General features: G+C 36.1%; 1 protein-coding gene across 5 annotated transcripts in view; it reads right to left on the bottom strand.

The window, feature by feature from the left end:
• LOC150108172 (uncharacterized) overlaps window positions 1-16,630 on the bottom strand; it is a 318,721-nt gene that overhangs the window by 45,934 nt on the left and 256,157 nt on the right. For all 5 annotated transcript variants that reach the window (XM_090390632.1, XM_090390634.1, XM_090390631.1 and 2 more), the window contains one exon: window positions 8,780-8,887. In XM_090390632.1, the coding sequence (XP_090246758.1) occupies window positions 8,780-8,887 (108 nt within the window). The remainder of the gene's footprint in view (window positions 1-8,779; window positions 8,888-16,630) is intronic.

Below are 16,630 nucleotides of genomic sequence, written 5' to 3'. Positions count from 1 at the left end.
TCCTTTAACCAAGCATAAGTAAACAAAGTATACACATGAATTATCTTCACAGCTAGGCTACTTGCATATAGAAGCTAAAGACTTCTGAATAACTGCCTTAGTATCCCATAATACAAAGCACACATCCTTTCAGGTATGTGTAATGCTATGCATTATGGGAAGGGCCACTATCCAGACTGGATAGTGGCCTTTTTTTTTAAAAAAAAAAAAAAAACTTTATTGAAGTCTCATCAGTGCGAGTCAGTCCCAGAAGAGATACCAAGGTTGAAGTAATGCACAAGTCATATTTTCCCATATACAAGTGGTGAAAAGGCTTACACTTGGATAAAGGTTATGCTTTAAAGGTACCTATGGCATAACTACTTTCACTGTACTTTCATTAAAGTTAATTACTGTGGTTATCGTGTAATACTGAGATAAAGGATTAAAACAAGAATATAATCATTTGTCATCTTTAATTTAATTTACAAGTGAAAAAAATTTGACAACAAAACAAAGTATGACCACAAGCTCTAATGTAAGGTTATGTTGACCATGAAAAGTGTGAAGAAAGCAACGAAGTTGCTTTCTTCACACTTTAAATGATTTAAATGATATGCATTTAATAATTTAAATGATATGCATTTAATAATTTAAATGATATGCATTTAATGCATATGCATAATGATATGCTTCACAATTTAAATGAAATGCATGATGATATTAAGTATAATTTCTGGGAAATTCCCATGCTACTCCTCTAAAACACTATTAATATAATTAACGGCTATTTTAGCCTGTTTTTGTTTAGGAGTGTCCCTTGTATTTAATACATTGGCTAACATAACTCAAAAGGGGTATGTATATATTTTAGGGCATTACGGGCGAGTGTAGAAGGCAATTATGGCAGAATAAAAAATGTGGAAAATTATGTACATACCTTGACTTTGGTTTAAAGATGCCTTCTAAATCCAAGGAGTTAGAAGGCATCTAAATAGCAGAGTTATTCCTGGCGCACATTGAATCACTTCTACTCCACCCCCCCCACCCCCCGCATCACCTTCTATGGCAGATACGTAGACGATATTCTATGCATTGGCAAACCCTCACACATCTCCGCCTTACAAACATCCCTCAACGATTTTAGCAACAGACTACAATTCACCATGGAAACAGAACAGAACAAATCCATCAATTTCTTAAATCTTACATTAATCAGAAGCCATAACAGAATTGCCACGAAGATATTTCACAAGCCCACACATGTCCGAAACTACCTCCATTTCAATTCATACCACCCATATTCCGTTAAAAAATCTGTCATCCTATCACAATTTATCAATGCTTACAAATTCTCCACCAACAGCAATTTTCTTAACACTGAACTCAAATATTTAACACAGGTTTTCAAAAATTGCAACTACCCCACGCATCTAATAAATTACGCGAACTTTACGGCAAAATGCCGTCTTAACAATAATACAACAAAAGCAGACTTCCCGACACGTATGGTCATCAAATTGCCATACATTCAAAACACATACAAGGCTTACAAATACATTTTCAAAAACATGGACTATAAGCTAGTATTCACCACAAACCATAAATTAGGAACTCTCCTAAAACCTACTAAATCTCTCACTCATAAAGAATTATTCAAACACCACAACGTAGTCTACAAATTTCCCTGTCAAAAAGACTGTGACGTCACCTACACGGGCTCTACAATTAGGTCGTTATGGACTAGACTACAAGAGCACTTCAGGGATTGCAATATTCCCATTCCAGAATATCTGAACACGAAGAAACATCGCAACATCAAAAAGAAAATCAAACCACAGAATACAGGGACGACTGAAATTGCAGCTCACGCCCTTGAACTAAAACACATTCCCCAAATTGACAAAGCCATAATCATTGACAAACAAGAAAACGAAACGATGCTTAGAATATCCGTAACTATTGCCATAAAATGCGATGGTAATTCTATCAACGTCCACCGCCCCTACCTAATTTCCGAATGTTGGACGTTCCAAAACTTACAAATTAAGCCACGTTTCCAGCCATTTTGTGACAACAAATGCCCAAATTTGGCAGATACATCTTACAGCCTTGACATAGCCCTACAGTCATTCCCACAAAGTTCCGACGATGACCGAAACGGTCCACACCCCGTAAACCCTTGCCCCAGTTTCCACATAAGGATACCCTTCCCCTTCTTTCCTCCCCCCCTCTCACCACAACAAAATAATATATATATATATATTTATATATATATTATTAATAGTAACCCGGGTTTTCCCAAACTTATTTCCCGTGTCTCAAGTACATCCCCATGTTCTTTCCCTCTCTTCACCCCCCCCCTTTCAACAAGAGCTTGGATTTAGAAGGCATCTTTAAACCAAAGTCAAGGTATGTACATAATTTTTCCACATTTTTTATTCTGCCATAATTGCCTTCTACACTCGCCCATAATGCCCTAAAATATATACATACCCCTTTTGAGTTATGTTAGCCAATGTATTAAATACAAGGGACACTCCTAAACAAAAACAGGCTAAAATAGCCGTTAATTATATTAATTAAGCATGATGATATGCTTCACAATTTAAATAATATGCATTTAAATAAATATTACACATAGTAAACAATAAATCTGCAATAGTACAATGTATTAAGAATAAACTTTTGAGGAAAGTTGCTGAAAGTTATCTAGGATTAGTTAATAGAATATCATTTAAATGTGAGAATTGTTTCATTGCAGAAAACTGCTTTGGGGGGGGGGAGGAAGAGAAACAGTGAGCAAGTCATCTAGAGAACCGACAGATTCAGTAAGTGATTTGGTAGCAGATAAGTGTTCTGTACTGATGAATTCAATGTGTACGAGGATTTGAATAATCAGGATCCCTAGCTTGATTATATAACACAAGTTCTGATTTAAAAAGTACTAGCATTAAAATCTATGTAAATTCTATAGTAAGAGAATTAAGGTATATTTTATGTAGAATAGTCCATAAGAATGTAACCTAAGTATGTCTGACTAAAGTTAGAGTAAACAATCTAAATAAACTTATATGAAGAAAAAAATGGCAAAATTTCTGAGGTACTCATGTTAGTGGAAACAAATCCAAAATTTTGGTAATGTAAAAGATTACAGGAGGATTTTCAGCACTAATATTAACTGCTAAGTCAACAACTAACAAGGTAAATTTTATTAATGCCAAAATTTGATAATGAGGAGTCCACAGTCAGAGTAATAACTAATAGCAGCTAACTGAATATTTAAGTTGGTATTGTACATTTATTAATTTATTTGAATAGTTTGTTAAAAATCTGAAATGGTTTGGTGGCAATGGTATCCACTGCTAGTGGATTCATCTATTAGAATAAGGCCATAAAATCCATAATGTTTTTAAAAGACTTAGAAATGACACCTAAGGATATTTATGGCAACTGGCTACATATAGATAATAAAGGGTATTTCAAGTAATAATGAGAAGGGAGTTTGCATTAACTGTAGGAGAAACAATAAGACATAAAAACAATATACAACTTTAAAAAGTGCTTCGAATGGTATAATGTTCTTATATACAAATGTGTAAAGATAAGCAAATGCAGTTTAAATTATTAACCAGAAAAATTAATATTGTGGTGATTTCTGAGTCTTGACTTAACAATAACATTCATGGTAACATGTGAATAAGGCAATTATGTCATCAGAAGGGAATGAATAGGTAAAAGAGAAGGAGACATGTTATTGCTTATCGGTGAATTGGATTGGTGACACACTGAATTCCTATTTGGGAGGGGAACTTAGACACAGGGATCTGCACAGCTAAGGATGGAAGTATATTGCCATAGTGAAATAAGCAGTGATATTATGTGTTAGTTACTTAAAGAATAAAGGAGCTGATAACATCAGTAATAAATTTTTAGAGGAACTTCATGATAGTTATTCAAAGAAATTAGTAATTGAACATATTAATTACTTGGAACCTCTTTGGAATTAAGATTAGAGAAGGAAATGGTAATTAGAAAGCAACAAGAGTGGAATTACAAAAAAAAAAAAAAAAAAAAAAAAAAAGCTAACTTTGATGGTATGTTAAGAGAATTATTATTATTATTATGTGACACCTCCAGGGAGTCCAAGGACTCATCATGGGAGGAAACACTACTCTATTTCACTAAATACATCTCATCTTCTCCACTACTACTTAATTCTTTTGCCCATGGTAATCTCCAGTAGTTGAATTGGCTTTGTATAGTAAGTTTGAATTCAGTAAAAAACCCATTTCTCCACCCGCACACAAAATTATTATGCGCCGCGAGGCATTTCCAGTTTGTAGCACTCCACATTCTTCTTTAGACTGCCAACATTTTCCATAAGTTAAATTACTATCAATCCAAGTTTCATCTAGATATACAATCGGGTTTTTCTACTCCCTGAAACGTCTTATTGTTGCTCTCAATACTGCGTTCTAGATAAAACAATGTCACTTCGCTCCATGATAAGTTTCCTTTTATTCTGGGACTTTTTAAAACAAAATCTGATTTCATGAAGTATTTTCCTTAAAGTTTCTCTTTTCCAAGGAAAATGAATTTTTTCTTTAAGCACAGGAATCAATTTCGGAACAGTTGGCACTCTTTTCTCAACCACATAAAATTCATGAATAGTTCTTCTTATAGCGTCTACATCAAAATCATTCAAAGCTACGGTTTCGATGGTTTTCTTTACTCTGGCGCTTTTTTTAGGAGATTTAAATTTTGGTTTACCTTCACCTTTTGATTCCCTACGATTCTTTTAACAGTCGACCCTGATACACCCACAATTGCACTTGCACGTTTTATAATTTGAGAAAGGGGAACGAGGAGACGATTGTTTTTCACAGAATGTCAGCACATTATTCAATATTCTTTTGCAAGAGCTACTGAAATGTTTGACAACAGAACTTGTTGACTGTACTGGATCCATCATACAAATTAATAATAAAAAAATAATGCAAAAAAGCGACAACAAAAATCAAGCTAGTACAGTACAGCGACAGACAAGAAAGCATGTGATTTCGCATGTTGGCGACCAAATCATACATCATTTCTTTCTCCCCTTCAGCATGAATCGGCTATTCTTGGCAAAATGCCAAGGAGAGATCTACAAACGGTGGGCAAACTATATATGTGAATAACATATGCATTTATTGAAAGTCACAGAAGAACAATTACAGCTTGATAGGATAGGATTTATCATATGACATAACAGAGGAGGAAATATAATTGGTTAAAAACAGATACATGTTGGAGATAAATCACTTTTGACCATCTTCAGTGAGTGAATGAAATTAGGAACAGTTCCTTTTGATTGGAAGTTTGCAGGGTTATTCCAATTAAGTAGGTCATCACATAAAGTGGAGAATTAGAAACCAGTAAGTCTTTCTTTAAAGAGACGGTAATACTAGCCATAAGATCCCTTGGCATTACACCAAATTACTACATAGCTGTTCCTATAAATACGAGCATCTGTTTAAAGAAAGTTCTGAAGTACTTCAGCATCACCCAAATCTCAACCTTAACAACAGACTCTCTGCGACAAAAATCTGGGAAATTATTATTAAGAACTATACCGCTTAATTATGTACATTTTTATTACATGTATGCTTTATATTTTTTTTTTTTTCTAAATCACACACACACTTCAATTGACCTTTTACCTTCTTCATACAATTTCATTGTTGTTTAATTTTTTAAATTTCCAACTGATAATGATCCAAAATATGTGAATTGAAATATCTGTAGTTAATCTATCTTAATTAAACATTTTTCAACTGTGTCTATGTGTACAGAATGAATAATGCACAGTTATCTTTCAATAAATGTAGCAGCACTACCATTCATAGCTACATCACAGCTACATCTACAAAAAAATTTATATGTAAAAAGAACACTATGAAAGTGGATCAGGAATCAGAACCAAATAATTATGCAAGTTTGAAATACTGAAAACTAGAAATGCTTAGTTACCTAAGTATAAATGCATGTTTGCATGCAATAGTGGAGCTGGAAGAAGTCCTTGGGAGGAATGACCAAGAAATAATTATTAGGTTTTAATATTTCTTCCTTTATAAATGTAATCTTCATCAACTTATATTTCTTCATCAAATATTTTAAATTGATGTTGATTCACAAGACGTAATAGACAGGTTTTTCTTTTTTCATTTAGCTTAAAAATTTGCATAATTATTTTGTTCTGATTCCTGATCCACTTTCATAGTGTTCTTTTTACATATAAATTTTTTTCAAATTTCAAGGACCAAGATGGAATAGAGGCAGAGATTTTTGAATGATCTTAAAACAGATCATTCATCTTCTTACCAGAATTCCTGACAATCCTCTTCAGTCACCCAACTTCTTAACTAGTTCTCCTTCCAGATACTCTGTTCAAGTGACTGTTCCTCTTGGTAATTCTGACCACAATCTCATCCAACTTTCATCTCTGGTGGAACGTTCTTCCTTCAGCCATTCACAACCTCGTGTGCTTTGGCATTACAACGTCAAGTGAGAGGACTTACATGAGTTTTACTACTTCTTTTTTCTATGGTCAGACTACTGTTTTCATTCTTCAGATCAAAATACCTGTTGTGATTTTATTATAGAAATAATCCATATTATAATGGAAACTTTCATTCCTCACTCTGTTCAAGTTTCCCAACCCATATCTAAACCATGATTCTCCAAGAAAAGAAAACAGCCTTTCACAAGTAGCTTGAGACCAAAACACTAACTTCCTTTATTCCTTCACTTGTAAAAAAAACTACTAAAAGGGCAAAGTCTAAATTCAACAAGGATAAATGTAGAAAACTTGCTGCTTGTATCACTGGCAGTCGTATCATCTGGTCCTGTGCCAAAGCTGTTGGGCACAACTTTTGTCCATCTGTACTACCTTTTCTATCTAACCCTAACAGTAGCATTGTAACATCACCTGACAACAAGGCTATTGTCTTGGCTTCATTCTTCTCTTCCAACTCCTACATTGATGACCATGGCAAATCACTCTTTTACTGTGCCTAGAACATTGCATCTCATGTGATCTTATGCCAGAAAGACATCAGAAGAACCTTGACTAATCTGGATACCACGAAGGCAGTCAAGACCTGATGGAATCCCACCCATTGTGCTCAAGACATGTTTTCCTTAATTATCACTTCATTCTTTGTCATCTGTTCATAAACTGTACTCTGCTGGTATCCACCCTACAGCACAGAAGAAAGCCCACATACAACCAGTTCCCATAAAAGATAATGTTAACCATCAAACTGTTCATCTATTGTTCTCATATTAGTTTTTCTAAAGTAACGGAGAAGGTTATCAACAGTCAACGTCTTCATCACTTTGAGAACTGCTATCTAATTAGTAACTACCAGTATTGATTTTGCCAATCTAAATCCACAGGAAATCTCCTAGCCTACATCATGCACCTTTGGACCCATTCCATGGAAAGGTTTTGAGAAACCTGTGCAATTGCTCTTGACATCTCTAAGGCTTTTGATAGGGTCTGGCATCGAAGGCTTCTCAGCAAGTTACATCATTTGGACTGCCTTCGTTTTAATGTAAACGGATTGCCAATTTTCTCTCAGATCAATCCCTACATGTAATGGTGGATGGTATTCACTTCTCAAACGTTGCTGTCATTGCTGGTGTCCCTCACTGCTCTGTCATTTCACCCACCCTATTCTTGATTTATAGAAATCACCTGCTCTCATTGACTGCAAATTCTCTTCACAGTTTACTGATGATAGCACACTCTATTCATCTATTCATACAACAAGCCTTGTGGCTCAAACATCTCAAGCTTCAAGATCGATTTCTACAGTATCCTTGATTGAGGTGAAAGCAATACAGTCACTTCAAAGCTTCTAAAACAGTTTTGTTTGTAAAAAAAGATCTCAGCTCTTCACTTACTTTAGATAATGCTCAGCATAACAGTTGAGCATTCTAGTTCAACACCAAATCTTCCTTCTTGGACTGACTTTTACTCTAAACCTTTCCTGACACAATCATATCACTTCTATAGCATCATCAGCTTCCAAAAAACTTGGCATACTTTTCTGCTTAAGAGAGTACCTCTCTTCTAAACAGTTACTTACTCTGTATAAATCCCAAATCCAACCAACATTGAAATGATGCTCTCATATTTGGGGTGGTGCACTTCAGACCTCCCTAAAAATTCACGATGCTGTTCAGAATAGGGCAGTTTGGTTGATTAATAATACTTTTCTTACAAACCCTCTTCGGCCACCTTCCCATAAAAGATCAGTTTCTGCATTGTATCTCTTCTACAGATATTTTCATTGCCACTGTTCAGCAGAATTGCATCCATTATGCCTCCCATTTCTGCCAGATGTACAGGAACTAAAGCAACAGCTGCTCAACATCCCTTTACAGTGGAACTGAATACTCACTGAACCTGCTGCTCCCAGTTATCTTTCATTTCTTCTGCCTCAATTCTGTGAAACAGCCTTCCTTATGAAATATTTCCAAAGGGCTACAATTTTCAATAGTTAATAGATTACTCTACTCCAGACCTTATCCACACACATAGCATTTGTTTGTTACAGCCTCTTCTGCATTTCACATGTGTGGCCAAAAAAAAAAAAAAAAAAAAAAAAAAAAACAGCATATTTATATAGACTATGCAATGATCTGGAATTTTTTTTTTTTAATCAGAATTTAATATTAGTATTGAATTAGCTGCTCTGCAAAGAGGTAAGAGAAAAAAAAAGATCCCTCCCTATCTTTAATGACTTACCAATTGCAGTCCTGTTCACAGTATGGCTGTTGTTTGCTGAAAAATTCTGTCCAGAAATTCTGTGAGGTAATCTTTGGTCATCTTGGTGTCCTGAGAGCGGCTGGGTTGCTATACAAATTATAAAGTAGTAATGCTTATCTCTAAAGGTACCCATGGCATAACTATAAATAATAACTTAACATGATAACCACAGTAATTAACTTTAATGAAATAAAGGTACATTGTTATTATTTGAGTAGTAATGCTTGTAAATGATAGAAGAATTTTCAAAACTTCAAGTACTATACTGTACTTGAAGTTTTGAAACACATTATTTTTGGCTACAACTGCATTTCTTGCAATTTTTGCAGCTGTGTGTGTGTGCATGTGTGTGTGTGTGTGTCAAACCATCAGTGATTATTAAAAAAAATTATATATATATATATATATATATATATATATAAAATTATGTTTTTTTTTATTTTTGTATGTTTTGTACACACACACACACACACAAATTATATATGAATGAGTGAGGGTGGTACCTTTAGTTTGTATGCTTGCTCTCTCTTAAATACCTCAGCAAAAAAATAAATCCCTTCCCACCAAAAAAAAAGAAATCTGCTGACACGAGAACAATGTCATTTATAAGATAAGGTGCCATGAAAGGTATGATGGCATTTAACTGAATTAACCCACAAAGCTTTTTTTTTTATTTCAGAACAGGAGATCATTTCTGTTATGCTGTATACTCTCTTCCCACCCCCTCCAAAGCTACATCAAGTCTGCCAAGACCAAAAAAAATTTTCAATCATATTTTCTATGTAACAGATGAAAAACATCCCAGAAATACAAGAGACGAATACTCATAATACAGAAACAGCATTACCCATCACATTTCCATTATGAAGCACATGGTATGAAAATCTAGAACCTAAGCAAATCAAATGCTAATCCAAGTGGCTGCTAGATGGTGGCCACATGCTTAATATCTGCAAATAACTCTGGAAAAGATAATGCTATTTCATAAAATAGCTGATGATATTGCTTGTGTTTTATTATACTATTGTTTATTTTTGATAACTTAGTATGTCTGTGTGATTATTGCCTTGAACAAAACACAATGGTAGTATGCATGAGGCCATCTCTGTGAACAGCTCAAAAATCAAATACCATTAATTTTTGAAAATGGTTCAATGTCGTGAGTGCAACATGTATGCATGGTGAAATGTGAAAGACGTGTTTGTAGAGAGACTGAACAGAAGACAGATAGTATGAATTTGTAAAAAGTGTGATATTTTATTAGACTATGAGTTAACGAATGTGAAACCGATAGAAAGAAACAGAACAAAAGCCAGTGAGAGTGAGTGAGTGAAAGAATGCAAGAATGAAAAACCAAAGTAAGTGATATGGGAGCTAAAGAAAGTATGAATGAGGAAAGGGAATTAAGGTGTGGCAGAATGAGAGGTAGTGAGACTATAAGAGCAACAGAGAATGAAATTGCTGGAATGCAAGATGTGAAGAAAGTTATTCAAAATGAAATGAGGAATATGTGGAATGATTTTAGCTGTTTATTGGAAACAAATGAAAGAGTAGAAAACAATAGAATGAAAGAAAGAGAATGGTAGTATATGGAAATTCTATTATTAGAGGACTGATTAATGAAAGAGTCTATAAGGTGTGCATGCTATCCAGGAGATAGAACGAGAAAGATAATTCATGCTTTAGGTATGAGGAGGAAACAATCAACAGAATTAGCAGTGGTTGTGAAAACAAATGATTTAAGTGGACATAAGGAAAATGCGTGGGCAGATATCAGGAGGTTACTGAGGAGAGTGAAAGATAATAGTATAGTGGGAAAGGTTGTCAGTGTGTTGCTGAGGTGTAACAATGATAAGTTGAGACAGAGAGTCGAAATCATGAATAACATGCTGGTAGAGCTAAGTTAGAAAAAAAGAAGTGCAGTTTGTGAATGTATGGCATGTATATGAGGGAAGAACAGAATTATACAGATGTGACAGATTGTATTTGAATGGCTTTGGAGTGGGTGAACTGGAGAAACTGTTGCTAGATGAAAGTGTAATGTGTGATGCCAGCAACAGATCAGAAGTAAGAGAATAAGTAAAAGATCAGGAGAGTGCTATGGAAGAGACTGAAGTCCTTGGCAATGGAAACAGTAGTGTGAGAGATGAAGAGGGGATGGGAATGCAAAAGGAACAGGGAAATGAGTGAGCTCGGGTAGACAAGGAGACATGACATAGGGAGAGAGGAAGTAGTAGTGAATGTGTATATGAGGATGATCAGTATAGGAATGGATTTGGATGTGAGTGGGATAACTGAGACCAAGGGGATATATGGAGTAAATGGTGATAAAGGTGACTGGGCAAGGGCAGGTGTGGTTGGGAAATCACCACAATCAACAAGTGCCTTGGGTAGGACTAGTTAAAGACCTAAAAGCAAGATGTAACCATTTCATCTCCCTTATTTACATATGCCAGGAGTACCAGAAATAAGGGAGATGAAATGGTTTCACTGATTGAATTTATTTGCCCCAAAATCATTAGAATAAGTGAAACATGGTTGAATGAAGATGATATCCTAATGAAAATAGAAGGGTACAGTAATTTTTCATGAGAATAGAAAGGACAAGAAGAGAGAGGAAGTGTGGCTGATGACAGCAGGAGAATTATGTCCACATAAGGTAGATATGAAAGAGGGAAATAGTGGCAATGGTTTTGAGGCATGGAGGTTGATAGGAAGATATATTTAGTTGGATGTTGCTATAGGCCAAGGAATGCAGAGGGTGGTGATGAAGAAACGCATAAGCAACTTGGGTTAGTGATCAAGGGAAGGGTGATTGTTATGTGTGAATAAGGAAAATGAATTTCTGTAGTTCTTCAGAGATAACTATCTAAGGTAGCAAGCATGTAAAGGTGGGCTAGCAAGAATTGAGAGTTTTACATCTGATCATTTCATCAGAGGATTTAACTGTGAGTGGAGTTTCACACTTCTCTCCAGTTAGTGAGAGTGATCATGAAGTGATCACCTGGGTTGTGGCTAGCCATGTGAAGACTTCTGTGAGGAAAGGATATATGTGGAAGTACAAGGATAGTACTCATAACAAGCTTAGGAGGCAGCACAAGATGAATAATAGTAATAATTAGCTGCACAAAAAATATAAGGATTGCCCAGGAGAGTGACTCAGTTGGTAAGGACAACAAAAGTATGGTACGAGCAGAAATTAGCAAATCAGGCCAAGAAAAACCCTTGGGTTTTTTGATATGTCATCATCATCATCAAATTCCTAATATATACCCTTAGAAGGTGTACAGGATATTACAACAGTACCACATGAAAGAGTTACATCATTACTAATTTCTGATCAACAATTTTTCTCCAAATTAATCTGTTATCTGTCAAGACTGACATTATCAGATCTTATATTTCTGTCTTCTAAAGCAATTTCTACTGTATCAATACACCTACATCTTGGTCTTCCTCTGGACCCTTTTCCTGCCAACCTGGCAAAGAACACTTGTTTTGCTAATCTTTCCTCTCTCATTCTATTTAATTGAACGTATCACCAGAGATTAGCTCTGCTAACACATTTCTTAATGCTAACAATGGCAAGTTCTTTCCTAATATCCTCCTCATTTTTAATATAATACTGCCATTGATGCCATATGTTCGCTCCCCTGATCTTTCTCAGAACTCTCAGCTGTGATCTCCAGTCTTTATCAAGCGTTTTATTTATAACCTTCTCAAATAAATAAGTTAAAACTGATTTGAACACTGTCTTATGTATAGCTAATTTAGTGCTCTGACTGATTTCTTTCTTATGCTATATAAATTTATTCAGCTGACTTCCTATCATACTAACTTTACTAATTCTGTTGTCTATTTCCATATTCAATTTACCATCTTCACTAAAAATTGTGCCTAAAAAGCTGGAATTAATTTGTTTTACTTGTTCTATAGGTTCACCATTCGGGATACAGATCATGTTTTCTTCAACTGTTTCTGCCTATTTTCATTATCTTTGTCTTGTTTACTGCTGATTTTCATACCAAATTTATTACAACAATTATTCAATAAATCTTGGAGTCTCAGTAGCAAAATTTGAAAAAGACAGTGATTCAGATACGTTGCAAGGTTGTATGTAAGGATAGAAAAATAAGAACACTATGGTGGGCACAAGTTAAAGAAGCAGTTCTGGAAAAGAAGAAGAAAGTATCAAGAGTTCCTAGCAAATAAGCTGGCAGATACCCTAAAATAATACAGAGAAAAAAAAAAATGTAAGAGAGCTAAGCTACATGTAAAAGTAGCTAAACAAAAGTCATGGGAAGACTGGTAAGAATATAGAAAAAAATATCAGGAAGGTGGCAAAATTCCGGAGGCTATTGAAAAAGCTTAGAAATGGAAGAAAGAGTAATGTAAATGGAATCAAAGAGTATCATCTTTGATTAAGACGATTTGAAATCATCTTTGATTTGATAAAGGTGACATGAAAACTGAAGATAAGGATATCCTAGAGGTATGGAGTAATTACTTTGAAAGTCTGTAAAACAAGCAGTAAGAGAACCATACTAGAAAATTTTCAAGAAGAATAAAAGAGGAGTAAATATCTATACTGGAGCTAGAAAAAGCCATCAGAAATTTTAAATTTGGAAAGGCATCTGAAGCAGATGATACTCGACCAGAATGCTTAAATACAGAGGTATAAAAGTTTTGCAGTGGCTACAGTAAATAATTCAGAGGGACTGCAGTCAGATGGTCAAATACCAGATGATTGGACTAGAGCTCTAATAATTTGTCTATAAAATGGGAGGGGAAATAAAGCTGAATGTGAGAAGTACAGAGGAATTTCTCTATTAAGTGTCCCAGGTAAGATTTATGGAAGCATACTTGAAAGGAGGTTGAGAAAGATTGCACAAGAGAAACTTGGAGAAGAACAAACTGGGTTCAGGCAAAATAGAGGTTGTTAATCAGATTTTCACTTTAAACAAATAGTTAAGAAATCATGGAAATATGATAAGGATTTGTATAAGTTCTGTAGAGCTGGAAAAGGCACACAACAAGGTGCAAAGGGAAAAGCTTTTCAAAACACTAGAATTATATGGGATAAACGGAACATTATGCAGATCAAAACATAGTCTATATTTAAGCTGTAAGTCAGAAATTAGAATTGATGGAAATACAAGAAGATGGTTTGATGTAAAATCATGGTAAGACAAGGATACAGATTATCTCCACTCTTATTCATCATCTATACGGATCACATTATGAAAGACAGTGGCATTAGGCCTGATATTAGAATTGGACATGTCAAACTTAATTCTTTGCCTTATGCAGATGATGTTGTACTCCTAAACACATCTAGTACAAGTCTCCAATATTCCTTGACCAAACTGAATAATAGCTATAACAAATTTGGCATAAAAATCAGCAATAGAAAGACCAAAATTATGAAAATAGGCAGAAACATTGAACATCAACTGCATTCTGAATGGAAAGTGTACAGAACAAGTTAGGGCTAATAAAGGGATGTCAATGTGCAATATATAGCCTCTTGAAGTCAAGTTGCTCCCCACTTTGAAACGGTATTGCCTGTTTCCACAAAAACAGGGCTCTGGTGAACCTGGTGAGCATTGCTACCAAAAAAGTACATCTTCCCTAGTTGGAGGAAATGCCAACTAGACCTCTAGGTGGTAGATGTCTTTCATCACTAGGTGAAATACTCCCACCTTACTTATTAGACACCTGAAGTGGCAGCAGCCATATTTAGTTGCTAGAGCAAGGGTTCTGGTTTCTGTTCCCCCCCCCCACTCTTTCCACATACAGTGTGTGATATCCTCAATGCCATGCCAGTCTCACTGTGTGTGTGGGGGGGGGGGGGGCATGGACCCTCCCTCATTCGAGGGTACAGCAGTAAAGCAATTCTGTAGACTGGCTGCTGATTAGTACATGGGACTGAACCACTTAGTAATGAATATCTGGAGGGGCTTCCTGATCAGCTAGCATCAAACCGTGCAACCATGTATTTTGCCAGTTCGTGATGGGAGGGAGACCAAATACTGTGGCTGCAGGGGGGGGGGGCTGATATTAGAACAAAATATGCCTCAATGATGCCTCTATCACTCTCTAAACTCCACCAACCACACTGACCTCTTCGACTCTCTCTCTCTACAGCTAGACTTTTTGCAGTCAAAATATTCCAATAGTGAGGTCATTCTTCTGGTGGACTTCACTGTCCACAACTCATATTGACTTCCCTTCTCCAGTTTTACCACTCAAGCAGTCTGGGATACTGAGGTGTTTGCCGTCAGCAATGACCTATCTCAGATCATCAATCTTCCCACCAGAATACTTGACAACCTCTTCTAATTTGCCAACACACTTAACCTCTTCCTAACAAGCTCCCCTTCTAGGTATACTGTGGTTGTCAGTTTTCCTCTTGGTAACTAGACCAAAACCTCATATACAAGTCTCTTTTGTCACAGAACAACCTTCAACTACCAGTTCACAGTCCCATGTCCTTCTGGGAGGACCTCTGTGACTTCTATTCATCCTTCCCATGGTCTGACTGCTGTTTCAGTTCTTCGTATCCAAACACCTCCTCAGACCAAATAACAGAAATCATCCCCAATGGAATGAAGACTTTCATCCCTTATTCTACTCCAAATTCTCAGCCACCATCCAAGCTTTAGTTCTTAAAAAAGTGTGCCAATGCTGTAAAAAAAAAAAAAAAAAAAAAAAAAAAAAAAAAAAAAAAAAAAAACCTCTGCTTACCATGAATGGCTCAAGACTCAAACTTCAGTTGCCCACTCTGCAGCTCACAACAATTGCAAAAGAATCGTCACCAAGTCCAAGTCAGACTTTGAAAAGGCCAAATGCTGCAAACTCACCACCTGTTCAAATGGCAGCTGCTCCTTCTGGACCCTTGCCAAGGATATTGGGTGCAACTTCTACCCACCCAGGTCTCCACCACCCTCACAACCCGTGATACTGTAGTTACCTCACCTAAAGACAAGTACAACTTACTGGCATCACTCTTCTCTTCCAATTCCTGCACTGATGACCTGGGAAAAGTTTCCTCCACTCCAACAAGAATGACCACCCCCCCCTTCATGTCTCCCATAGTCTTCCAACAAAAAAGAAATCCAAAAAATCCTTAATAACCTGAACACAAACAAGGTATCTGGTCCTAATGGTATTCCACCTATTGTGTTAAAAAAATGTGCCCCAGAACTAACACCTATCCTGTATTGCCTCTTCAATCTATCCTATTCAACTGGTATCTACCCTACAACATGGAAACAGGTCCACATCCAGCCCATCCTAAAGAAAGGTGATAAAAGTTGACCAACAAACTACCATCCAATTGCTCTCACTTCTTTTTTTCTCTAAAATTATGGAGAAGGTAATCACCAACCAATTCTTGAACCATCTAGAGACATACCAACTAATCAGTGATCAGCAGTATGGATTCCACCGCGTGTAATCTACAACTGATCTTGCTTTCATCACCCATCTCTGGACTCAGGCCATGGAGATTTTTGGAGAAACTCCTGCGATTGCCCTCGACATTTCAAAAGGCATTTGATTGGTTTTATCACAGGAGCCTACTTAAGAACTGCCATCCTAGGTCTGCCTTCCTCACTCTTCAACTTGATTGTCAAATTTCTCACTGGTCGCTCACTATATGTCATGGTGGACAGTTTCCTCTCTTCAAATTTCCCCACCAATGCAGGAGTACCCCAGGGTTCTGTTCTTTCAGTGACTCTCTTCCTCTTGTATATAAATGATCTGCTCTCACAGACTTCCAATCCTATCCATAGCTTTGCCAACGACAGTACACTCCATTCTTCCTTT

Source organism: Typopeltis vanoorti, chromosome 3, assembly GCF_054136105.1.
Source record: "Typopeltis vanoorti isolate ZY-2024b chromosome 3, IOZ_Tvanoo_1.0, whole genome shotgun sequence".
Lineage (NCBI taxonomy): Eukaryota > Metazoa > Arthropoda > Arachnida > Uropygi > Thelyphonidae > Typopeltis > Typopeltis vanoorti.
The sequence above is the reverse complement of the archived record's forward strand: the minus strand, read 5'-3'. Positions and strand labels throughout refer to the sequence as shown.